General features: G+C 47.5%; 1 protein-coding gene across 2 annotated transcripts in view; it reads left to right on the top strand.

The window, feature by feature from the left end:
* The window catches only part of LOC119179809 (protein rhomboid), a 211,315-nt gene that overhangs the window by 161,685 nt on the left and 22,055 nt on the right, over nt 1-27,575 (top strand). For both annotated transcript variants that reach the window (XM_075868908.1, XM_037430926.2), the window contains 2 exons: nt 22,289-22,439; nt 23,330-23,544. In XM_075868908.1, the coding sequence (XP_075725023.1) occupies nt 22,289-22,439; nt 23,330-23,544 (366 nt within the window). The remainder of the gene's footprint in view (nt 1-22,288; nt 22,440-23,329; nt 23,545-27,575) is intronic.

Genomic DNA, 27,575 nt, shown 5'->3' with positions numbered 1-27,575 from the left:
CACACTCTTTGGGCGTGCGACAGAAACGCTCCGTGCCTTACACTTGGCCACCTCGGTGTAACATAGACGACACGGTCTTATGAAACGTGGCGCCCGCGGGTCGGCTTTTTTACTCTCCAATAGTAGAGTACCAAGAACTCTAAATCGTTAACAACCCCCCCCCCCCTTTTTTTTTTAATGCGGAGCATTTCTTAATCGTACCATGTCACTCGTCGTCGGCGTCCGCACCCCAGCTGCGCATGCTCGCGCTTCGCGTATCCTGCAGCATGCTTGCGTCTCGTGCCAGCTATTTGCTCCTCCCCCCCTCCCTCCTTCTCTCGCCTCGCAAGACCGACGGAGGCAGCGTCTGCTAGTAAAAAGAGACTGCTCGAGCTGCACAACCGTTCACTGGCCGCCCCGTAATATGTAGGCACTGGATCGCCTACATATTACGCTCTTGTCGGCGTCAGGAGATGGCGTAGGGCGAGCCAGTCGACCAGAGCTGCGCTGTCGTCAGAAATCGTGGGGACCCAACCGGTCGGCACGAAATCCAGAGAGCCAGTCCTGAACAACTTCTAAACACGCATCATAGAGGTCGGCGTGAGGTTTTTTTGCGCCTGCCTATACTACACCGTGAAGCCGATAATGGTGAAAAGGGGTGATGTTGGAAATAGGAAGAGCTTACGCTTATGTGCAGTGACCACGTAACACAGAAGTGCAACAGAAGTATAGGCGCCGTGTGGTGTGTCACAATGCGTATTGTGGCCTCATTTTTTTTGTTTTGTGTTTTGTTTTGCACTGTCCATGTCAAAGATGTGTCACAAGAATGGGTGGATGCGATTGGACGAAGTACTTTTTTTTCTAATAAAGTCATTCTCACACACTCACTTAAATTTCATCTGGAAGGGACACCTGTAGCATTTTTATTTTTAAAGTTGTAGCCGACCAATAGAGAGAGAGAAGAAAAACCTTGAAGACCGCGAACCAGTGAGTGACTTTCATACATATGCGCTCTGCTCGCACGTCGTCTTCGGTTCAGCGGTTTCTGTACAGTAGCGTGCTGGAGCAGCAGCAGTCGCACGCTGTTGTGTTCGCATGTTTACTTCGTTATCATCAACGTCAGCAGCTCGCAGGAACTGACGGGGAGGAGCGGGGTGGTGAAGAACACCCACAACGCTGTTCGATGACACCGAGCGAGCGGAGAGCGCCGCGCTAAATCGCTGCGATGAGTCACTCGCAACCGCCACCAGAGTCGCGCGAGTGGTGGCCCGCCGTGCCGCTTTAGATTTTAAAAGACGTTTCCTTTTGTTTTTTTCTGTTTTTTTTCCTTCCCAGTCGTTGCTCTCGCTTGCCGCCTACGCAGAAGTCCGGAATGCCTTCCCGCTAAAGAGCTAACGGCCTGCATGTCGAAGACGTCGTATACTTTCTTTTAAATTTTTTTTTAATTTGCTCTTTCGGTCTGTCTCATCCTGTTTTCAACCATTCCTGAATGATGATGATACTAGTAGTAGTAGTAGTAGTAGTAGTAGTAGTAGTAGTAGTAGTAGTAGTAGTAGTTGTTGTTGTTGTTGTTTGTTGTAGCAGTAATGGTGGTATAAGATGGCTTCTATCCACACCTGGGGTATCGGCCGAGGGTAAAGCAGATAAACTTTCATTTGCTATAATAATATATTATGTAAACACAAAAAGTGCAAGAAGAGCCACATAAAGGACAAATTAGTAGTACTGTGTCATTGTGCGATCATAAAAGACCTGGACCATTAACCTGGACCTCAACTAATGAGTGTAGTGATGCCGAGATTTTGTGCTATAATACTTTTTTAACACTACGCAAACATAAATGTAAAAGTAGTGATCAGTTTCACATACGTTTCGTTATTTGCACGAAAACGACGAACTACATCTCTTTCAAAGTCGTTGCTTGCTGTTCTGCTCATAGCTGTTATGGTGACGTCACATGGCGATTAACCACTAGACGAAACGAGTCCGCGTGGGGGCCCGACTTGTAAGCGTGGTGGTGGTGGTTAGAAGAGGAAGAAGGCACCTAATTTCTGCAGCCCGGTTGGGAGCACGGCGTAGTGCCTGCGGCAAAGGGCAGTGGGAGAGAAGTGGAAGAGGAGAAATAGAGGTTAAGTAAGCAGTGGCGCAGACAGCATGAACAGCAGTCCGGCAGCAAGTGTAGGGGCGGCAAGGATTTCCGTTCTCAGCGGTATAAGCGCGGTGCGATACAATTTAAAAGTGTTCGCTACGCTGTTTTCTCCGAACCGCTCCCCTTTACAGCCCGCTCGCAAGTGCGGTTCCCCCCGTTCACCCTATAAACTAGCTGTCGCTCACTTGGCAGTAAAGCCGCCATGTTGTTTCTGTTTATTTTTTTTCCCCACGCTCTCATCCGATGCGTAGGCGCGATGCAGTCGTGTCCTCCTCGGCGGCATAGCGGTTGCCGTACTCGGCTGCTGACCCGAGGGTCGCGGGTTCGATTCCGGCTGGGTTCGCTAGGTGGAGGGAAAGGGTGGGTGTGGTGGGAGGCTGTACAATATCGTCCGCTGTTAGAGGTATGATAAAGAACTGAGACAGTCAGAACTGTTATTTGAGACCAGGTAGGAGCGTAGGCCTAGCCAGCGAGAGCTTTGACCGAACGTTTCAACCGTACTCTTGTCGACAGAGGGAACATTTGAGCACTTGTCATATCCCGTAACTTCAAGCAGACGCAAAAACACAGTTCGTACATGACAGTACAGTCTATCAAAAGGAGTCGGGACAGTCAACTACCTGCAGTCTTGCGCAAAATCTAAGCCACTGTGCTTTAGTCAGAGTGCGAAATCCGGACACGGCGCAGTCGGAAGCGTTCCCTTTGACAATGGACCAGTCTGTACATCTCCAACTCGCGTCCTATGCACTCTCATGCACACGTGGGCATTCGTTCCTTCGCCCTCTAATCTGGCGGACGCGTGCTGACGGTTACGCGTGGCGACGCCCACCCGAAAAATAAAGAGAGGACCGCGTCATTCTCCGAGCGCTTCTTGGACTGATTCGACAGTCTCCGCTTTCTTTTTGGCAGATTTGTCCTTTATTCGTCTTAGTTTTTTTATTTAATAACAACAATTGTCGGTGTGTGTAACGTCCGAAAATAGCGATACGGTCACGAGAGACTCCGCAGTGGAAGGGCTCCGAAAATTTCGACCGACTGGGGTTCCTTCACGTGCAGCTAAAGCTATAGGTACACGGGCCTCTGGCGGAAATGCAGACCCCGCGGCTGGGATTCGATCCCACGACCTGAGGGTCAGCAGTCGAGCAGCGCGACCATCAGACCACCGTGGCGGCCGCTTTTGATCTATTTATGTGGACTGTTTTACACAACCAGGTTGAATGAATAGCTGTCGTTTGTGTGCTAGTTTAGTTTGCTCTTTGAAGAATCCATCATTTGTTCTTTCTTTCTTTCTTTCTTTCTTTCTTTCTTTCATGAATTTTGATTGATTCATTGATACTGTCTACTTTTTTTTCCTTCATGGATTCTTCGAATTATTGATTAGTGCTGTCTGCTTTATTTTGATTATTTTTGCTTTGGTTCTATTGTTCTCAAATTATTTTACTGATTGATTCTTTCCTTCGTTATTGATTGTTCTTAATTGATTGACCTTTACCTATGACTCTGATTATTCTGTTTTTTCGTTGACTGCCTCCACCTTACTGGCTGCTTTCTCATTTGCACTGATCGCTCGATTGATTCCTTGACGGGCTGGCTGTATTTTGACCTTTACGTTTCACTATTTCATTGCTTGATAAACTTCTTTTTTCATGATCAATTCATCATTTTTGTTTGTTTGTTTGGGATCGAATCAGAGACCTAAGCCAGGCCATCACTTGTGGAATGGTCGTGTACAGCTACCGATCGCCGAGACGTATAACTCGGTCAGCCAGAGCAATAGGTATACTCCTTGCCAGCAGCGGCCGCTGCTGCTTTGTATGGCCGTGAGAATGTGCCTCTCAAAGACGCTATAGCGCGTCTGACGTGACAAAGAAAAAACGAGAATAACGATGGAATAAGGAACGAGGTGGCGTTGAAGTATCCCAACAAACCGCGCCCCACGCTTTTTTCCCACCGCCCAACGTATTCGTCATCGTCGCAACGAGTGGACGTTGATCCACGCTCATAAACAAAGAAAAAATAAACAACTAAAGCAAAATGAGGGTGTTTCAGTTGTGGCTCCAGACGCTCTTCCACCACTGCTACGAAATAAAAATTAAATGAAAAAAATCGCGGTCTATCCACGGAGTGAAATATGATTGGTGGGGCGAAGCGTTCGTCTGTCCATCCGCGCTTCCGTCCGTCCATTCGCTTTTGCTTCCGTTCATCCGTGTGACCGTCGGTGCGTCCGTACGTCCGTCACTCCGTCTGTCTGTTAGTTCGTCTGTCTGTCCTTCCATGCGTCTGTTCGTGCAGCCGTCCCTCTGTCCGTCTGTCTGTCCGCCCCTCTGTCGGCCCGTCCGTCCGTCCATCCGTCTATCTAGTGAACACTCCAAGAACAGCCATTTCACATCTTTTCATCATGTATTCATCATATACAAGTGCCGCCATCCAGCGGACATTATAAGGACCGCTCTTTGGGGTATGTATGTGCCATTAGTGGTTACGCATGCACTACGAGGGACGCACAAGCCACGCCATGAGGAGCTTCGCCCCTAAAAGAAGAAAGCGTATACGACTAACGAGAACGCATGCAGCCAAGCTTCCAGCGTCCGCGAACAACAAGACAGGTCTACGGGAAAACGGATCGACGTAGAACACAATCCGGGCGCGTTGGCTGGCTGGGCATTCGGGCTTGGCCCCATCGCGTGGAAGGCGACGAGTGGTAGACGCAGAAACACACGGACACACGGACACACAATGATCGCGTGGTCAGCGTGGTCGTTTTGTATAGAAGCAGCCACCACTATATGAACAAAAAAGACCAGTTTAGTCAGGCCTCGCAAGCGAAAGGCACTACTTCGATCGTCTTTTCTTCTTTCTTCCTTTGAAGGCAACTGTCTTCCTGGTCCTGTTCGACACTGCCAAGTCCTGTTCAACACTTCAAGAAGGCTCCTTCTTATACGTCACTGCGCTATATATATACGATGGAGCTGTAGTTGTCGGCACTTTCGGGAAATGGGAGACCGCATGAAACCAATCTCGCCGCTAAATACACAACCGAGCGCCGAACAGGGGGCATTCCTGATATATAAATATATATACATATATATCGTCCTCTGCGCCCGTCATACTGTGATGACGTCACCGATGAGTAAAGAAACCTTTGATATAGTCTACTGGGTGTTAGTTGTACCAGTATTATTTTGATGGGTGCGGCGAGGTCCCGTGGTTTCTGACGGAAAAAAAATGGCCGACTATATACAACGGTCTGGTCGACTGTGACGATGCTTCTCGCAAACTCACGTGGCTTATTTCGTTGAGTGTTGCATTCTTTGATTGGTTGACGGATTGTTGCGAACTCGCAAGTTAACTCTGAATAATACTACCATATATTCGCGGGGGCAATATCGGCACTCCAAAACGTTGGTTGACATTGGAAAAAATAGCCGATATCGGATAGCGTTCGGTATATCTGCTCTTACGAAAGCAGTTTTAGGTAATGTGCCTGGACGATATTTACCGGGGTGGTGTTGCGACTGTTTGTACGACGTCACTTGTGGTCACCAAATTGTGGGAATAAATAGAAGGCTCAGAAGGCTCGAAACAAACAAATATTCATTAGCAGGGTGACTCATCTGGTGTCACGGACATGGTATCCGATATTATCTGGCTCTGCGTCTCTTTCAAGGTCGCCAAGTACGCTGTTCAATACGCGCTGAAGGTCACGGTCGCAATTTTCGCCCTAATGATTACAATGAAAATCAGAATCCCGGCTGTGGCGGCTGCATTTCCGATGGAGGCGGAAATGTTGTAGGCCCGTGTACTCAGATTTGGGTGCACGTTAAAGAACCCCAGGTGGTCAAAATTTCCGGAGCCCTCCACTACGGCGTCTCTCATAATCAAATGGTGGTTTTGGGACGTTAAACCCCACATATCAATCAATCAATCAACAATGAAAATCAGAGGACCGTAAAGCGTCGCCTTTAGGCGTTGAACGAGATAGCGATATTCTGTTCCTAGAGCGTATTTCGAACGTTTAGTGCATGAAAGCTTCTCAAACTTGCTATGCCCCCCCCCCCCCCCCCTACGTGGCCTTAAGTGGATAGACGCAGTAGAGTATGTGACTTTTATAGTGCATGACCGGCCTTAAACCACAAAGCAATTATGATAATCGCATTTTCTGACGCCCGCTGGCAATGGGCGCTTGTGCCACGAGTGTTCACTGCAATATTTCATGTTGCATTGTGAAGCATGTATGCAGGACGCGTGTGTAAGTAAAACATGAAAACTGTTTTCGGTGCATTTTCAAGCAGAGCAAGTCCTTATCACTGTACTCACAAGCAGAGGCGTGGCCGCGTGGTAGAACATCCGAAACGACCCGGCTTCGATTCCCACTCGGACCCAAACGACCCTGGTTCGGTCCACACCGTGACTCGGAATTCTTTATCGTTTATTTTATTTGCATGGTTCTCGATTTTTCGGTCACGCATAAGATGGTAATTTTTTTTTTTGGTCGCAACCAATGACGCCGTGATTTCGGCAAAACGAGCCCTTTAACACTAACGCGTTAAAACACGAGCATGGTTGTGGGCATGGAATAAAACATGAGCATGCAATCGATGTCGAGGGTCCCGCTGCAGTCGTGTACTTTGGGACCCTCTTCTGTATATTTTACTCCCTGTAACATCCTTTTATGACATAATAATAAACTGATTGTTTCATTGATTGATTGATTGATTGATTGATTGATTGATGCCTGCACGAAGGAATCAACTCTCGGTCGGATTACCTTCGCCGGTTCCCACGCAAGCTATACCCTCAACCTGAGCCGAGTAGTTTCCTCGGCGAACCAGCACCAAACTTCCAGCAAGACCGAACGGCCGCAGCGTGGCGCTGTTCGAACAAAAGCGACCCCTTGCGGTTCCCACACGAGTTGAAAAAAAGAGGGTTAGATTGTTTGCGAAGGCGATCGCTTCATCTTGTCCAACTGCGGCTCTCTTTAAACTGAAGAGAGTAGCTCTTGTTTCTATTTCAGAGTTCCTGAGTGTTCGGTGCTAGCTTGACCGCTCGTCTCGATGACCATTAGCCCAGAAAGAGCGCGAAAAAAAAAAGTAAAGCAGAGAACTCCCTCTGGGAAGTGGCGGCGGCCGTTCGGACTTGCCTTATGCGACGCGTTAGTCTACGCGTTCTGGATGCTTCGGCTCCCGTTCTCGCGCTTGCAAACTTATTCTCTCCTTCTTCCTGTATATCTACATCACAACGGAGACTCCTTGAAAAGGAGAACCTCTTTTTTTGGCTTAGTTTGTATTGTTCGCCGCGTTACATTTCGCCGCTTGCTCAAGATAGCGCACACGAGAAAGACTCGAACACGAAGACGTGGAGGGCACTTGCAAGTGATTTGCAAAGTGAGGTATATGGGGCCACTTGTAACGCAGTTTGGCCATTTTTATCATGCGCCAGCTGATGCGCAGTGTTTTAGTCAAACTTCCATCTGATTCACTTCAAGCATGCAACAGAACATGCATGTACAGGGGACGCGCAGGGTATTCCTTGGTTAATAATAATAATAATAATAATAATAATAATAATAATAATAATAATAATAATAATAATAATAATATATGTGGCTTTACCTCCCAAAACCATCATATGATTATGAATAGCGGAGGGCTCTGGAGATTGTCGACCTCCTGGCGTTCTTCGAGGTGCACTGACAACGCACAATACGGGGGCCTCCGGCGTTGTATCGCCTGTGTATCGCTGCCCCATCTAAGTGCGACCGCTGCGGCTTGTATCGAACCGGCGACCTTTGAGTCGGTATCCTAAAACTATAACCAATGCTCTAAGGCGGTGGACGGAGCAGCCATGGTTTACTAAGTTGGCTGAAGCCTTGTAGATTCACTGAGCGAAGACAACCGTATACCTAGTGAAAACTCGCGGATCACACAATTCTGAAACGTCCTTTTGTTTTTTAGTGGTCTCCCGACCAAAGTATACAAGCGGGCTTTTCTATGCACCATCCGTGGCCACATTCCAGCTAGGGAATCGAACCTTCGGCCTCGTACGCGCTGCATCTATTGATCCGACCGCCGGCGGGGTTTGTTTCCGCAAAGGCTTCGCGGAATTCAATATAACCCCCCCTGTCATCAACTCTGATGACCGCTCGCGGGAGAGACCATCGCTGTTGGTCTATAAGGCGTCGCTGGAGATGATGATGGGAAGGGGAGGAAGGAATTGCTATCGTACCGACCCATGAGATGGCATCTCAAGCGCAACAATGCATTCTCGGCGAAATGTTTTTTTTTTTTTTGTCTCTTCCATGTCGGTGTAGATACATAATCGCAGCGGCGATCAAGACGCGGGGGTCAAGCGGCCGGCAAACCGACGCAGGAACATTACCGGAGGCTTCAAAAATCACGATATCGTCTCCCCCTTCCCCCACCGCACGTCAGATGTGGCGATTCGGGGAGAGACCCGAAATGTGACGCACAAACACGCGGCGCGGCGGCGTTACATCAAAGAAGCCTCTAGAGGAGAGAGAAAGCGGCTCTCGATGTATACCGTTCAGAAAGAAAAGGATGAGAATGACTACTCAAAACGCTGTTTGACGGTCAGTCGCCCCCAATGCGGACCTTACCTGCAACGAAAGCTATGTGATCACAGAGGGCGACCTTTGTGCTGCACGGCCGGAGGTTTGGATATGTCCCGTGTATCGACACGCACACACACACACACACGCACGCACACGCACACACACACACACACGCACGCACACACACACACACACACACACGCACACGCACACTCACACACACACACACACACACACACACACACACACACACAAAACAGACAAAAATTGAACCGCCTCCGCTTCTCGGACGCTAAAGAAACTGTGACGCTGGTGGCGTTCCCTTCGTCAGGCAAACGCAGTTCTATCTTTTGCTTTGCAAGTCTGTGTATCGCTGCTCTTCGTTAAACAATTTTTCAAGCTTTGAGGCGGTGGCATAGTTTTATTGCATCTTCCACATACCATTTCTTAAACACAGTGGGAAGGAAAGCAACAAAACAAAAGGAAAGAAAGAAACGCAGAAGAAGGTAGGCAGGGGTCAAGCTTTAATGTGACCGCAACGCCATTAACGATGGCGCTGGCAACCTCTCATACGTCCCCTCCCCCCATCCTCCACCCTCTTCCCTTGTTCCACATCGGCATCGCCGCGTCTCGCGCAAATTGTCGCCGCAAACGCATCATCTCAGCTATGCTATCGCGATTTGACTCCACACTACAACCACTGAGATCTCGCGTCGTCTTCATGTATACACTCGGCTTCTATCCCATGGTGGCCGAAAAAAAAAAGCAAGAACGAAAAGAAAGCGGCGCAAGTACGAACGAACAAAAGGAAGCGCAATTGAAAGGGGCTCGCCGCACCACACTCCCCCCCGACTGCGTTGGAACGTGTGTTTTGTTAAACGCGGCTTTCGGTCGCCCACCGCCTCGTGATCTCTGTACACATTCGCAGCGGCCACAGCCCCGTCGGCGGCGTCGTCAAAGGTCGCGGGTGCGCATACCGGACCGCCGTCGACCGCAGCACCGTGAGAACGGAGAGGCCTCAACTGCGGCGCTGCCCAGACGTGTGCTGTGGTGTTGCTCCGCATACACCGTCGCACACAGGGCATGCCGTTCTGGCGCGCACCTGCGCGTGGAGTGATGATGGCACTTGCCCTCCTCTTCAAAGGGCACTCGCTAATCTATCTATTCAAGGACCTTCAACCGAGAGCATATAGACACAAGAGACGCGCAGCGCGGCATGTGGTCAGCGCACCGCAAATGCGTTACGTACCCAGTCCTTACACACGGCGCTTGAAATGTGTGACAGTATGTATGTATGTATGTATGTATGTATGTATGTATGTATGTATGTATGTATGTATGTATGTATGTATGTATGTATGTATGTATGTATGTATGTATGTATGTATGTATGTATGTATGTATGTATGTATGTATGTATGTATGTATGTGGCACTTCTGGCGCCCTGATATTCACGCACACACTTCAACAGGCTGCGATACGTCCGAGACACAATGGAACACTTGAGAATATGGTACTTTTGCCTTGTGTGCCGTTGATAGACTTGAGGTTTTGCACGCATGTAACGTTTGTAGTCACGCTTGCGTGAACGTGTACAAACGAAGTGGGTAACCTGCTGCGCATAATACACGCAAGGTGGCGTTGACCGCGTCGTATGGCCCCTTCTCGAGTGTGCAAATCCGGTCCTATCTTCGAAGTGATCGTAGCAGACACAATCCGATCGACTCATACGTTTTGTTGCTGCCGCATTTTCCCACAGGAACGGGTCTGCGTGTTTGTTTTCGCTGGCCCTAAACGCCCTATAACGCACGCATATGAGTGGCTCTTCGTACGCGGCTCAGCCGTCAATTGTTTAGAGCAACAATGGCGTCTCCCATAATCGCGTGGAGTGTTTCGTCTGCGTGACAGCTCCTTTGTTTCTTCCGCCTTCTGCATACTTTCTGTTTGCCTTCTGCTCGTCGTATGTTGTTCTTCTACTTGCTTTCTGCTTGTCGCCTTTTATGCTTCTGCTTGCCTTCTGTTTGTCGTCTGCTCTGCCGTGCCTTCATCTTGTCGTTTGCTGCATTCTTCAGTCTTCTAAAGTGATTCTGACTTTCTTTGTGCGCTTTGCTCAAGCCTAACGGGACCGTTGCGATACAATGCAGCTTTCATTACCTTGCTTAACATACATTGCTGTACTTAGTTGTTTTACAACCTTATCTATCGCCATCATCATCATCATCAGCCTGACTACGTCCATTGCAGGACAAAGGCCTCTCCCATGTTCCGCCAGTTAACCTGGTCCCATGCTTCCTGCTGCCAATTTATACCCGCAAACTTCTTAATCTCATCTGCCCACCTAACCTTCTGTCTCCCCCTAACCCGCTTCCCTTCTCTGGGAATCCAGTTCGTTACCCTTAATGACCAGCGGTTATCCTGTGTACGCGCTACATACCCGGCCCATGTCGATTTCCTCTTCTTTATTTCAACTATGATATTCTTAACCCCCGTTTGTCCCCTAATCCACTCTGCTCTCTTCTTGTCTCTTAAGGTTACACCTACCATTTTTCTTTTCATTGCTCGCTGCGTCGTCCTATATTTAAGCTTAACCCTCTTTGTATGTTTCCAGGTATCTGCTTCGTAACTAAGTACCGGCAAGATACAGCTGTTATATACCTTCCTCTTAAGGGATAATGGCAATCTACCTGTCATAATTTGAGAGTGCTTGCCGAATGTGCTCCACCCCATTCTTATTCTTCTAGTTACTTCGATCTCGTGGTTAGGCTCTGCATTTATTACCTGCCCTAAGTAGACACAGTCTTTTACAACTTGAAGTGCACTATTACCTATCTCGAAGCGCTGCTCTTTTCCGAGGTTGTTGTACATTACTTTCGTTTTCTGCCGATTAATTTTAAGACCCACCTTTCTGCTCTCCTTGTCTAACTCCGTAATCATGAGTTGCAATTCGTCCCCCGAGTTACTCAGCAATGCAATGTCATCGGCGAAGCGCAGGTTACTAAGGTACTCTCCATTAACTCTTATCCCGAACTGTTCCCATTCTAGGCTTCTGAAAACCTCCTGTAAGCACGCGGTAAATAGCATTGGGGAGATTGTGTCCCCCTGCCTTACACCCTTCTTGATTGGTATTCTGTTGCTTTCTCTATGAAGCACTATGGTAGCAGTTGATCCCCTGTAGATCTCTTCCAGAATGTTTATATATACTTCATCTACGCCCTGATTCCGCAGTGTCTGCATGACGGCTGATATTTCTACTGAATCAAACGCCTTCTCGTAATCTATGAAGGCTATGTATAGGGGTTGGTTATATTATGAGCATTTCTCTATTACCTGATTGATAGTATGAATGTGGTCAATTGTTGAGTAGCCTGTTCGAAATCCTGCTTGTTCCTTTGGTTGATTGAATTCTAATGTTTTCTTTACTCTGTTAGCAATTACCTTTGTAAATAGCTTGTATACTACAGAGAGCAAGCTGATCGGCCTGTAATTTTTCAAGTCCTTGTCATCTCCTTTCTTATGTATTAAGATGATGTTAGCGTTCTTCCAAGACTCTGGTACCCTTCCCGTCAGGAGACACCTCGTAAACAGGGTGGCTAGTTTTTCTAACACAATCTGTCCTCCATCTTTCAGCAGATCTGATGTTACCTGATCCTCACCAGCAGCTTTGCCTCTTTGCATGATCTCCAAAGCTTTTCTGACTTCTTCTATCATTACTGGTGGGGTGTCATCTGGGTTACTGCTAGTTCTTATAGTAATAAAGTCGTGGTTGTCCCGGCTACTGTACAGATCTCTGTAAAACTCCTCCGCTATTTTAACTATCCTATCCATATTGGTAGTTATTTTGCCTTCTTTGTGCCTTAGTGCATACATCCGATTTTTGCCTATCCCAAGTTTCCTCTTCACTGCTTTGACGCTTTCTCCGGTTTTCAGAGCATGTTCAATTCTCTCCATGTTATACCTTCTTACGTCGGATACCTTACGCCTATTAATCAACTTCGAAAGCTCTGCCAGTTCTATTTTGTCTGTTGTACTTGAGACTTTCATGATTTGACGCTTCTTAATGAGATTCTTTGTTTCCTGGGAAAGCTTGCCAGTGTCCTGTCTAACTACCCTGCCTCCAACTTCCACTGCACACTCCGTTATGATACTCGTCAGATTATCATTCATTGTATCTATGCTAAGGTTGGTTTCCTCACTAAGAGCCGAGTACCTGTTCTGAAGCGACACTCTGATTTCCTGTACTTTTCCTCTCAGTGCTAGCTCATTGATTGGCTTCTTCCGTATCAGTTTTTTTTTTCGTTCTTTCTTCAAGTCTAGGCGAATTCGAGACCGTACCATTCTATGGTACGCTCTGGAATTCTTATCTATATTCGAACCTTATCTATATTCGATACTATAGGCTTGCTTGTCTTTTTTTTTTGTTCTGCTTCTCCTCTGCTTGCCGTCTGTTATTTAACGTCTTTAGATTATTGACTGTTCCAATTCTGCTTGCCATCTATTTTTCGTCTGGTCTTCTGCTTAGCTTTCTGCTTGTCGTCTGCTACGTTCTTCCGTCTTCTGTATAATCCCGACTCGCATTGCGCGCTGTGTTTAAGCCTAACACGGCCCTTACGCTATACACGGTTTAAGTTATTCGGCTTTGCTCCAACGTTGTTGCAATGAATGATTGTTTCACTAACTTACTTACATACCTTATATTTATCACTTAAATCATGCCCGGCTTCGCAATGAGGTGTGCTTTTTCTGCCTCGTCAGTCAGATTTGTTGTGAACATATTTTTCATTTTGCCCTTAGTTCGACAAACGCGGTCTCGGACACAGTGCAGGAAAGGCATTTTTATTTCACCTAAATTGTTTTTTGACATTCACTTTGTTTTTCGCCGCAGGCGTCACTTATGCTGATAAGGCTATTATACCCAGTCATCTTACCGAGCTCCTCTTAGCGCTCTCGCAAATCAACTCGTACGTAGACCAACACCGTCAACGTGGTGATGCCCCCGTCCCTGAAGTGACGTCACGAAGCCAGTCCGCACGTATGTGGCATTGCCCCTTTCCGTAATAACCCCTTTATCGTCTGCTCGGCTTGTCTTTCAAAAGGTCTAAGTGTTTCTTTTTAGATAGACACATATACGTGAGCGAGGAGGTTTCTACAGAGGGCACTGTACGCGGGTACACCTCGGCCGGGAATGAGGGAGGGGGGCAGTACGTCCTCGTAACACACGCACGCACTGGGTAGATGATACCATATATAAGGGGGCATAGTCTGTGTAGGCGGTAGTGATGGCGCGGAGAGGGCAGCAGGCTAGGTAGGGGGCTGTATATATACGAGTATAAAAGGCTCCGCGGTCTCCGCTTTGTGATCACTGCGAAGCGGTGGACGACTTCGGGTCGGCCCGCGCCTTTTAATTAGGCCGACGGCCGCCCGGGCGATTTATGGCTACATCTCATACGTACGGCCTACGCGGCTCCCGCTCTACGGCAGATGTAAGCGGCCCTCCGATGGATGGATGGACGGACAGTGCTGGGCTGCCTTGATGCGGCGTCCACGATTCTGTTAGTATGAATGATTGCGGCGAGCGACAATGACTGTCGTGTGGCTGTGAAGGTTATGTTAGATTAGATTAAATAGGATAGATAGATAGATAGATAGATAGATAGATAGATAGATAGATAGATAGATAGATAGATAGATAGATAGATAGATAGATAGGTAGATAGATAGATGGACGGATAGATAGATAGATGGACGGATAGATAGACGGATGTATAGATAGACGGACGGATGGACGGACGGATAGATAGACGGACGGATAGATAGACAGACGCATGGACGGACGGATAGATAGACAGACGGATGGACGGACGGATAGATGGATGTAGGCGTCGTTGGTGTGACGTTGGTGTGGTCGGGGGTTTAGTGTTCGGACCCCCGGGCGATATTTTTAAAGTATGCTTGTATGTAGACAGGCGCATGTGAAAAGATGTACAACGAATAGTTGACCGCACCAAAAAGTCTTTGGCTGCTTCTCTGGTAGGCAGTGGTTCATAAATATATTGAAGGTAGATAGATGGATAATGGATAGATTGACATAGATGGTTGATGGACACGTTGGATAGGTGTGTAAATAGCTAACGGATGGGCAGTGACGCATACGCGTCGATGCATGGATATATAGTTAGTTGACGGACGGTTTTATAGTTATATAGGTCATATTACAAAAGGTTTCACAGCGAAGGTTTAGGTGGATAGGCGATAACGATGGTGGATAAACAGATGATACACGGATAGCTATTCTATTGTATTGATATAGAAATGCCTTATAATACCAGGTAATTCGCGGTACGACCGCATATCGTCCGTTCATGTCCATGCACGTTCACAAACTCGTCAAAAAAGAGAGTCGTCGGCTGTCGCTTTCTGTGAGTGCCAGTCTCGTCATACCTTGCGCATCACGATAGAAAGTCCATGTGGATCTATTATATTGAAACACAGCTACAGAAATTGGTGTTTCCGGCTGCTCTAAAGACCGGCGGAAACGCGGTACTCCGGTGTGTTCTGTCCACGGTGTCCCTCCAAACTCGTCAAAAAAAAAAAAAAAAAGAGACTCGTCGGCTATCGCCTCCTCTTAAATTCCGGTCGCGTTCCGTCGGGCGCGGAGGCGTATACCGTTTATATTGCTATAGAACACGCGCCACGCCGCGCTCTTCAACGTCCGGCTAAAAGACGTCGGCGTTCGTTTCTCTTCCCCGATTTTTGTTCGCTTCTTCTTTTGCCTCGTTCGAGCAGGCATGAGGGAACATGGGTGTACGCGCGGTCTTCACTTGGCGCAGCTCGCTTCGCCGGCCGTGGGCTTGGCTTGGCTTGGCTTGGCTCGGTAGAGCTACGCGTTCACGTTTGCCAGCGGATAACCATAGCCAGTAGCGACGATTTTATTTTTAAGGATTGGGGTTGGGGGGGGGGGGGGGGGGGCGGAGATCACTTCTGCCGCCTTTGAAACGCCTATTTTCGTTATTTACTCTCGGTTAAACAACCCCCTATTTCCTCCTCAATTCAAAAGGGTGCGCGCGTGGCGCTTTTCTAGTCCGGCCGTGGAGGTGGCGGCCCACTACTACTACTACTACTACTACTACTACTACTACTACTACTACTACTACTACTACTACTACTACTACTACTACTACCTCCACTACCACCTCTACTACTACTACTACTACTACTACTACTACTACTACTACTTCTACTACTACTACTACCTCCACTACCACCTCTACTACTACTACTACTACTACTGCTACTACTACTACTACTACTACTACTACTACTACTACTACTACTACTACTACTACTACATACATTGCGGACGCCCGACACACCGCATATAGAGCTTCGCCACCAAAAATGTTTTTCTTTCCCGCCCCGCCTGTTTAGCTATGGTTAATATTTTGAGACGGAGAATGCTCGATATGTGACCTTACGTTTCCAGTAAGAACGCCGAAAGCTTTGTTAGATTTTATTGAGGCGATCTAGTTATTAATACTCATCTCGATGGGTTCAACGATAACAGCGTTCTATTATAGTTAGTGTGACGTTTATTTTGTGACGGCGCGAAAATCGCTGGGTTCCTCGATTGATTGATATGTGGGGTTTAACGTCCCAAAACCACCGTATGATTGCGAGAGACGCCGTAGTGGAGGGTTCCGGAAATTTCGACCTACTGGCGTTCTTTAACGTGCGCACGAATCTGAGCACACGGGCCTACAGCATTTTCGCCACCCCTGAAAATGCAGCTGCCGCAGCCAGGATTCGATCCCGCGTCCTTACTGGGTTCCTTGCGCACTCAGTCACCTCTAGGCGACTATAAGGCTAAATCCATTTGCTCCCAAGTGCGGAGTGCTTAAAATGCATGGTCTTTCGTATGCTGACATCGCTTGGCGTAGTGCAGGTAAAGCCTTTTGTAAAATTACAAAAGAAAAGCAGGAAGCAAGCGAAAAATTGAAAAATAAAGAAGGGGCGAGAAACGGGAAGCGAAAAAGGAAATGACCACAAATAAACTGAGTGAAGCAATACTGACTGAAAACTGAAAAAGAGAGAGTTTGAAAGAAAGATAAGATTGAAAAATACCACAGCCTCAACTTAAAGCCTTTCTTTACACGCACGAACATTTTCAAGGACAGTTTTTTTCTTAGAGTTATTGAAATGTGGAATGACTTACCCGGTAGTATACGTGAACTATCGTTGTCGGAATTTGTAGACGCACTGTTATAATAAATCTTTTTTTTATGTGGACCTTGTAATCAGTGTATTTTGTTCATGTAAGTGTACCCCACTCCTGCAATAGCCCTGTATTGGGCTGCAGTATTTGAAAATAAATAAATAAAAAGAAACTAAAAAGGCCGCAGTTCCGCGCCCCCTTCACTCAGCCACCACCAGAGCAAAGCTGCTGTAATTTTACTTCTTCCCATTTCTTGAACGGATTCTGTCTCGTCCACATCCGAAAGCTTCGTGCACCTAGCGCGCGACTAGAAGTTCGGGGGCACCTGCTTGTAGCGTCATCTGTCGTCGTCCACAGCAGTTGCTTCGATTAACTCAACGGGTACAGGCGAGAAAAGTCAGATCTGACGAGAAAAAAAAAAAGGCTAGTTATCAAAAACGATTCGCGGTTCTACACAGCAGATACTTATTTGAACAGTCTGGCAAAATTACAGTGCCGCGATACCAACCGCGTTACTTCCCAGGGTGTTTAAAATTTGGCAGTGGGGTCCAATGTGTTTCTCTGGGCGGTTTTCGATTGCCCGGGGAAACCACACGCTTTATAGTGCGATACTGAAAATTTACCAAAAATGTACAAGTGGGTCTCTACAACATATTACCCAGAGCCGTTTTCGATAACTAACTTTTTAGGGGCGAAGCTCCTTATGGCGTGGCTTGTGCGTCCCTCGTAGAACGTAACCACCAGTGGCACATACCCGAAATAGCGGTCCTTACAATGTCTGCTGGATGGGGGCACTTGTATATGATGAATACATGATGAAAAGATGTGAGATGGCTGTGCTTGGAGTTTTCTCTAGACTTATGGACGGACGAACGGACTGACACACGCACGGACGGACAGACAGTGGGTCACACGGACGGATGGACAGACAGAGGGATGGCCGCAAAAAGAGATGGACGGACAGACAGACGAATGAACAAACGGACGGATGCACCAAGGATCGCACAGATAGGCGGACGCAAGAACGAATGGACAGACAGACTGACGAATGCTGCGCCCCACCAATCATCATTCACTCCGTGGATATGCTGTGATTTTTTTTTCAAGAGATATGATTGTTCTCACCTATTTTTTTATTCAGTTATTGCCGGCTGCCGTTCGTTTCGCCGAGAGACTGCGCCACGTCCAATGTCCTCAATTCTTGGGAAATGACGTGGTTTTCCGTGGCCTCCGTGATCGGCTCACGCTTAACCAAACTATGACGTCACATGATGACGTCATTTTGTGACGTTACATTAGTGTGTCGTCACGAACACGTCGCAAATCGAACCAAAAGTGCGACGCCGTGATGACGTCATATGGTGAATTCGTCCCGTGATGATGGATTTTCCCATCACTCGTGCTGAGTGATGTTGATTTCTGCGTTCGTTGATGCACTAAAGAGAAACAGCGAATCGATTTGGATTCACAAATTGTTCTCTGAGAACTCTGTCGTTAATTCCGCCCTAAAAGGTTTAGCAATAACGGAGGAAATTAAGTTCAAATTTTCGTTTCGAGATTTCGCGCCGAAACCTTCACGCAAGACGTCACAAGTTACAAAGTGTATATATCGTAAATTGGCGTCGTTGGCTCTGCAGAATTCATTCAAACTTTATATGTAAAGTCTATCCATGGCCTGGTTTGAAGACACCTCACTTCGTTTGTTTTACCGACTGGGAACTACGTCGTCCCCAGTAGGCGCCCCCAAATTATGTGACGTCACGGCGAATAGTGCGGAAACTTTAAAGTGGCATCACCGTCCACGTTTTCTATTTGCTAGTTTCCTCGCTAACTTGGCATCTTCTCGTCGCAGGCTTGGTGTTCTCGGTAACGTGAAACAGTTGTTTACTAATACCAGGAAAAAATTGTTTGGCTCCTTGGTGCCTCTGTGTAAGACTTTTGCCTTAGTAAAAGCACTCTATCCCTAAGCGGGCCACAACCCGGAAATGCCACGGCTTTGAGACAACCCATGGCGGAAACCGCAGCTTCACCATTGCTGGCGATGCGTTCCAAAAAGCTCGCACTTCTACATTTATTTCGTAGCCCCGCCGCGGTGGTCCAGTGGCTAAGGTGCTCGGCTGCTGACCCGCAGGTCGCGGGTTCGAATCCCGGGTGCGGCGGCTGCATTTCCGATGGAGGCGGAAATGTTGTAGGCCCGTGTGCTCAGACTTGGGTGCACGTTAAAGAACCCCACGTGGTCAAAATTTCCGGAGCCCTCCACTACGGCGTCTCTCATAATCATATGGTGGTGTTGTGACGTTAAACCCCACATATCAATCAATTACATTTATTTCGTAAAACCTCCTTGTTGAGCACAATTTTTTTTTTAAAGAGGTGCATGAAACCTCGATACCGCTACCACGTTGCAGCGTCTACACTTTTTTTTTTTTTGTCGTAGTCTTCTTCGAGTTTCTCTTTCAACAATGTCGCGGCGTTGCTCGAAAAAAACCCAAACGACGACAAAGACGCGTTCTACATTGCGAGAGACGCTGCCGATCGGACCATCCACCAGCGTCCAATCGGCGTCATCCGCTGCCCTTCCACAAAAATACAACAAAGAAACGGAAGCTCGCACGAACCAACCAGGACTGTGATCACGTGGGTTTTGTTGTCAATGCCCGAAGCACCACGGCTTGATGCCTCACCGATCGTCGCGTTTTTGTGGGTCCTCTTTGAAAACAACAAGCACGTCCCGGGCTTCAAACGTATGCCGTGGTGGACGGATTGGTGGACTATTTCGCTGTAACCTGCTCCTTTCGAGACCCGCACGACTTGAACTGCATGGCGGCTGAGACCTGCACGACTACATGACGGCTGAAATAAGTCCTCACCCCTGACTGAGACGCTGCTGACTGAAGTGTACATCGTAGTGTTCGCTATTGACCCACCCAACCACTTGGCACATTGCCAGCGAGAAAGTCGAGTCGACTCGGACCTACAAGACGCGTTCTTGTTTGGTCGACGCGATCTCCTGTTCTGTGTTTCGTCGAATTCGTGACTTCGTTGCTCCGCGACATCCATGGGATTGTTATCGAGGCCTGCGCGAAGGTTGACATCGCGTCGAATCGCGTGAGTATGCTCTGCGATTAAGCCCTTGATTGTCTTTACAGTCAGATAAGCTTTAGCTTTTCTCTTCTCTTTCTGTAGCATACCTTGTTTTTTTTTACATTTTCACTTTCTATATGGGTTGTCAGAGGTTTAGCGGTTTAAGAAAGTTTAAGATGATATAAATTTTATATCGAACCTTTATGCGATGGTTTTACCGGTACGCCTTCGCCTGCAACCGACAGGATTGACGTGTGCTCACCTTTTTTTTATCATTATTATTTTTCAGGTAATAAACTGCTTTGAACGACGACGTAGATCGATGTCGGCTGGGCTGGTCCGGACTATTTGTGAATAACGATAACTTCCTTTTAGTACTTTGTTTCTTTTTCTATATTTTTTCCGTTGGGAAAGACTGTTCTTATTTCGCAATATCTGAATGCCACTGTCAAAGTTTGTTCAATTGTATTCTTATACACTGAAAGTTTACCAATTAATGATACTAAGCATAATATATTCCACCCCGCACCTTCTCTAAGGTGCGGTGTTTTTCGTACGTCAAGCCACGTGGGATGTAGAGCAGCAGTGGCTGGTGACAAGCATTTTTCAGCAGTTCTATTCGCAGCAATACTATTTACTGCTGCTGCTGCTACTGCTACTACTAGTATAGTATTGGTACTAAACCTGACAGTGCCTAATATAGATGAAGTGCCGAAAGTGAGACCGTCACATAGAAAGTCCCTCGAGTTTTTCTTTCATTTTTTTCTTACCTTTCTGTTCTCACGCAGTTGCATTAAGCCCGAATAAGTAACCCGGTTTACCTGTGTGTGTTGTTGTGATTAGCACACCTCGTCATCTCATAGCGTACAAATAATCTTTTCAGCAGTTTCGCGCTGGGGTCCAACGACAATTGACGAGGGTCGTTTCCGTCACGGAAGTGACGTCCTTTTGTGCGCGTGTGTTGTTGCATGTACTCACGCAATGCTTTTCTATACGATTTACTGGTTTCTTTTTTCCTGTACACAAAACGGCTGCATATGTGTTACCTCTACGCGATCTGTCTGTTGCAGAATCCGTTTTCAGAGACAGCATGGTGTGCTGTGATGTATCAGTGTCGTGTCGTCTAGAGAGACGCATCGATGTCGTATCGATGCGTCTCGTTCTGAAATAAATTCGCAACGAGATACTCGTTTATCGTTAACGAATCGATTGCATAAACACACATAGTTCATCAGGTCTGCATTTGGCCACGCTGGCGAACAACTGTTCTCCCGCTGGGTATTTTAATTGCGTTATTTATCGGGAAGTATTCTTCCGAATCTTTCGGTGGAGTGCTGAGGCAGAGGGGTGCATGTACTAATCGATGCGATACTGCTACTGTACGGTCCCGATCGGGTCGCGAACCCTATCCACGCCCTCCCAAACCGAAGTTCCACCTCGTTATTCGATATTATCTCATGAACAATGCAGAAGCAGTCGTCCAATTGTATGTACCCTGTCCTGTTTCCATTCAATCAAACGGTGTCTGCTAATGGGTTGCTACGTGCATTCGTTATTGGTGGCACCGATAGCCTATGGAATATATGGATCTTTCTCGTGTTCCACGGCGAATGGAAGCGATATTGGAACACCAGTGGCTTGTTTGTTTTTCATTAGCCCTTTCGGTCCCTGTGTGAGGTGGTGTACCTGCACGGAGACGAATCCTCTGTTTAGATGTGTTGACTGTTAGCGTCTATGTTTGTCAATTCCCTCAAGGCATAAACGTGGTGCACTAGATAAGAAAGTGTGGAGTACATTAGTAGAATATCAGTACGTTCGCGCGATGTTCATATGTGGAGAGCATCAACACAAGGTGGGAATCGAATGTGAATTAAGATGAAACGGCTACGTGTTAATTAGTGAGCTCGTTTGGATGAATTGTACATTCACAGTTAATTTTTAAGGTGACAAATAGTAAATTGAATGTGAATCAAATGGGAGCATAGGTTTTCGCCTGTGTTGTCCTTATGGTTTGTTAAAGGGTGTAATAATTTTTCGTAGCGAGACAGAAAGACACCCTACGTGCGCCTTGCTCCCTCATGGCGGGGTGTACAATGTGTGTTGTTAACTATACGGAAGAGGAGTAACATTTAGGCTTTACACCTTTGACGGTGTCTTCGGTGTATAAGCACCCTCGTTTCTTCTTTCGCGTCCCTTTGCACATGAACACGTTAATTAGCCAGTTGTAATTCTCGATCGTAGACCTTTGAAGGGCGTTCTCCTTGTGTGACCAAACCCTCGTTTGTTCTCTCGCAGATGAGCGGCAAGCGCACTCGGAGCTTTAAGATCGCCGTGCACCGCCGAGACGAGCGCGACATCTGGCAGCAGACGCGGGCGGGAGCGGGCAACTACTGCCAGCGACACGGCAGCGTCAGCGCTGCCACCACTCCGGGAAGGGGATACTACGGTACGTCGCTCACACACCCCCCCCCCCCCTTTTTTTTACTCTCTTTTAGGTGTGAAGCGCCCTGAGGTCTCCGCTTGTCGGCGTCTAATGTCACGGTGTGTCATGTAGTCATAGTTCATCATAAGTAGTAAAATCATCGATTGAGTAAACCCCACTGCTTGCTATAACCACTAAAGTTCATCAACTGAGCGAACCCCACTACTTCCAACCGGTTGAATGAAAAAGAAGAAGCTAACGGTAAGCCCGACAAAAAGTTCATATATAACACAAGAAGATTACCTTCTGAGTCAGCGATCAGCTCTCGAATTTTACTAGTCACACTACCACTTATTATTTAGCTGATACACTGCAATGATTCAACTTTCAGGACAATTTCATATAACGATTCCACCTCAGATATTCAACAAATTCTATTTTTTCTTCCCCCCCCATTTTTTTCCTTCTTTTGACATTGCACCAAATTAATTTCACAGTGAAAACACAGTAATCATATTCCCCTAATCTAGAAAATCTATAGGTATTGACTTGCACTAACCACCAGCTTCTTGGCCAATCCCCCTTAGCGGGTGAGAGCCACAAAAGAAAGGAACAAGCAAGCAAGCAAGCAAGTTCATAGCGTTAGCGGAGCTAAAGAACTTTTCCCTATACACGACACGACATGAGGTCCTCGGTGCTCGCGCAAAACACGGTGACGTTCGCACATAGTGACGTCATTTCCGTGACGAACTACGTACGATTGGCTAAAAAAAGCGACAAGATGGCTGGCGGAGCGTGGCGCCAATATGATGGTGTTGTTTTACTCGTATTTAGCTCACTGTAAGGAACTGCATAGCGTAATTTGCTCAATTTGCGGCGGCTACAGTAGTGCGTGCACTGCGGCTTCGCCTCAGGCTGCGGTTCGTCTTCGTCGGCGGCCGACGACGAGGAAGACCCGTGGCGCCGCCCTGGCGACGTGTCGAGAGGAGCCGACGGCTCTGTGTTCCGCACCATGGTGCGCGCCATTGCCACAGAGTTCCTGCCGGATGGCAGGGACCGCAAGTACTACGCCGACCACTACAGCTGCAGGCCGCCCCCGCTCTTCGTGTTCGTCGTCACGCTCATCGAGGTCAGTGCATCTATTGATTGATTGATTGACTTGTCGATTGATTTATTTACGAATTGATTGATCCATTCGTCCACTGGTTTATTTAGCGATTGACTGAGTGACATAATTATGGATTGATTAATTGGTTTATTGATAGATGGATTGATTGATGGATTGCTTCATCGATTATATCTGAAGAGCACCGTGCACCAAAAAAAAATAAAGATAAGGAGGAGAAAGAACACACACAGCGTTTCGTTTTTTTCCTCTTTGTCTTCGTTTTTTCCAGTGTGCCGTGTTCTTCAAATATAAACGCGCACAAACTCCCCCAACTGTCATTTTGTTGCAGCATACTTCACCGATCGATTTGATTTATAGATCGGCTGACTGATTGATGGATTGGTTCATCGATTGCTCGATGGACCAGTTGATTGGTTGTCCAATTGATTGTTCATCTGGTCGATTGAGTTGATTTGTTCCAGGATGTGTGTTTTTGTTTCGACATGCTTCTTTGTTTCCTCCGTATTAGAGTCGCATTATTTGTAACTCAAACTATTATTCTACTCGTCTACAGGGGGCGCTCCTTTCAATATTAAGCTGTACTTGCACGCCCGACCAATTTACGATTTGAACGCGTGGGTCGCGTACCGCGTCCCCGTATACGTCATTTATCCCGGTGTTCCCTCTTCGGTCCGCACGGAGCGATTGGTCCAACGACAGAGTCCCGAATCACGGATGGGATCCCCGGGGAGCCACGCTCAAGTCCTGGCTTGTAGCGTGAATTCTCCTCGTTCGTGTGAATGCTTGCTGCGGATCTGAATCACGTCACACGAGTGGTTCGTTTGCGATCCCTTCCCTCGCGCGCTCGACTGATGAGCCGCACGTAGGTCGCGGAATCGAATGCCGCACGCTGTGGCCGCACCTTCGATGGAGGCATGAAAAAAAAAAAAAAAACTTCAGGCCCGTGAACTTAGATATTGGTACACGTCAAAAAACCCCAAGTGGTCGAAATTTTCTCTCATAATCATATTGTGGCTTTGAGACGTTAAACCCTAACAATTAATAATAACAATAATAATAATCCTACTGAAATGTTCTGTATGCGATGTCTATTAATTCCGTATGTTTCCGTGAGAATCATACGGATATATATGGGAAATATATGGGAAACATGTGTATTCTTACGGAAACATACGGAATTATTGGGCATCGTATACGGAACGTCTTAGTAGGATTATTATTATTATTATTATTATTATTATTATTATTATTATTATTATTATTATTATTATTATTATTACACGTCCGTAGTGTGAACACAGCTTTAAGCGAAATTGTGCCGAGGTTTTTTCTTATATCTTATCATCCTTAAATTGGAGTTTCCGTTGAGATGGCCGTCGTTTATATTGTTCGGTGTGGTTAAAGCCCACGCCCACTCTGGCCTTATTGCTAAACCTTCTTAAAACCTTCTTAACGTTCTTCCTTCACCCCGGTATTCTACGAGCGCTCTGTTTACCCACCCGCGAAGCCGTAGCTTGCAGCGTTCGCCGGTTTTGCGTTACTCGCGTTCGCCCACGTGGTGTTCGTACGTGTGTATACGCTCCGGTGACCTCTGCGAGCGTGGGCAGCAGCGGGCGAGATCCGTGCGGCCTCGTCTCCGGCGTTCCTGTTTCCACGCCCACCACCACTATACACGCGTAGCATAGCCTATACCTGTACGGCTCCTCGGCAGCTGCAATGCGTGGTCCACCACCGCGCGCAGAGACGGCGTGAATGGAAGAACGTTTAAACGTATACTACGCCGAGTGTTCCTATGCTAGACACACACGCGCGCGCGTTATCGTTCGACGGAATTCCGGTTTCGCTTGTCGATCGCCGTCTGCAGTAGTACGTGGGTTCCCCCCTTTTTTAGAAGTGACGCAACCACCTTGCGAGTCCCAGGATCTCTTATACGTCGACTGGCATTGTAAAGATAAGACTTGGAGTGCATGCGGTGACGTCATATCTAAGTCGTAAACGCAGCCCAAGTGGTCGATTGGTCGAGTTTGGTATAACACATTTCGCGTATCAGCAGCGCAGAAAGCGAGAGTGTGCCAGCGAAATAAGGACAACAGCGCTGATTTACCCGAATTAGCGTTGCCATCTGTGCTTTTCTTTTTTGCTGATCCTCCGTCATTTCGCGGTGTTTTCGGGCGAAGTACGTCACATCTAAGTCGTCGTATTGTAGTTTTGTCCAGCCCGTTGAACAGCTTTGCGTAATTGACAAATATGATGCTCGGCATACGCCTTATACGCTCCCTCGAGAGCGTACGTATAACGTGGAGCGTCCGGAGCGGTGCATGGAGCGTAGGGAGTGGTGTATGCAGTGCGTACTGTTTATCGATTCGATATTTTTCGGTATTTACGGGTTTCGCTATGCCTCGTTGACTTTTACGAGGTGCCCCGCCATGGTGGTCTAGTGACTAAGGTATTCGGCTGCTGACCCGCACGTCGCGGTATCGAATCGCGGCTGCGGCGGCTGCATTTTCGATGGAGGCGAATATGGTGGTGCTGATGTTTAAGCTTTGCACTGTCACGGACTGCGGAGGGACAAGGGCCTTTGTCAGGCTGATCGCCTTTAGCCCTTTGCCCCTGCAGTGAGCTCTGTATCCGGCTTACTGTAAATAAAGTACTACTACTACGACTACTACCCGTGTGCTCATATTTGGGCGCACGTTAAAAAAAGAACCTTAGGTGGTCGAAATCTCCGGAGCCCTCCACTACGGCGTCTCACATAATCATATGGTGGCTTTGAGACGTTAAGCCCCACACAGCAATCAATAAATCTCTTGCGATGTGCCATACTTGAGTCGTTCCCGTTTCCACGGCCAGCACTTCTACGCGTAGCATGTACCAATAGCATCTAGTTCTCGGCGGCTGTATGCGTGGTTCAATCGCCGCGCAGTGACGGTGGGAATGGAGAGCCTATACGCGTACTACGCCTAGCATATGTACGCTACAAACTCACAAACGACGCACGTGCTATCCTTCGACAGATTCACGGTTTCGCTTGTCGATCGTCCGCAGAGATGCATGTATACGTGTGTGTATACCCCTCCCCCATCTGCCTCTTAGGCGCGTCGCTTCTACTTTTTTTTGAGTCCCAGACTAATGACATCGATTGGCATTGAGACATAGATTGGGGCTGTACACCACAGCAGTTGTACTTGCATCCCCGAGGTTGAGCGTCCGCTCCTAATGCCAGGTTCGAATCTCAGTGCCGGCCGGGAACCCAACAGGTGTTTCTTAAGGGGCAGAGCAGTACACCGTCCCGGCGTTCGGTCGTTTACGGGTACTCATCCCTTAAAGTTGTCCCCATATTCATAATGTCCCGTAAATGGAATTGAATTGTTTATTCACAACAACAACAAAGTTGCGAGGATGACCAGGCAAAAAAGCTGCATTGAGCAGCTTGAGGCCTGGTCAGCTTGAAATGCAATGTGTGTGCAGCTTGAAATGCAATGTGTGTGCTTTGAGTAATACCGACGAAGACAAGGCGGTGGAGCGGAAGGTTCGGAAAACGGGCTGCAGCGTGTTCTCGCCGTCTTGACATAGTGATCGCGACTGGGCAAAATTTGCGGTGAATTCACGGTTTACCAACGTACCTCCGGAGGTTCGCCCGCTCATTATCATTCACTCTGTGAATATTCTGTGATTTTTCTTTAATATAGTGACGTCATGTCAGTCTCCATGCCGTAGTACGGATCGTGCACGTATTGGATGGTGTACACTGCATGTTCGTGCCCTTGGGAAGCACCCCATTACTCTCGAAAATATCTCCAGCTGGACCTTCCTCTCCGTACGTGTATTACGGACTATGCACACTGCATAGAAACCACAAGAAAAAGTACGCAGCGCGCATTGAATACCAGCTGTGGTCAACGCCTTTTTTTGCCCGAGTGCCAAGGGTAAGCGAGTCAATGAACGGCCTGTTATTTGGTCAGCGGCACTCGCATCCGCTCGACAGCAGTCGTGTCCTTGCAAAAACCTGTCGTACGGTCAAACTTTGCGGT

Source organism: Rhipicephalus microplus, chromosome 7, assembly GCF_043290135.1.
Source record: "Rhipicephalus microplus isolate Deutch F79 chromosome 7, USDA_Rmic, whole genome shotgun sequence".
In the NCBI taxonomy this organism is placed as follows: domain Eukaryota; kingdom Metazoa; phylum Arthropoda; class Arachnida; order Ixodida; family Ixodidae; genus Rhipicephalus; species Rhipicephalus microplus.
This window is presented reverse-complemented; position numbering and strand designations above follow the sequence as displayed.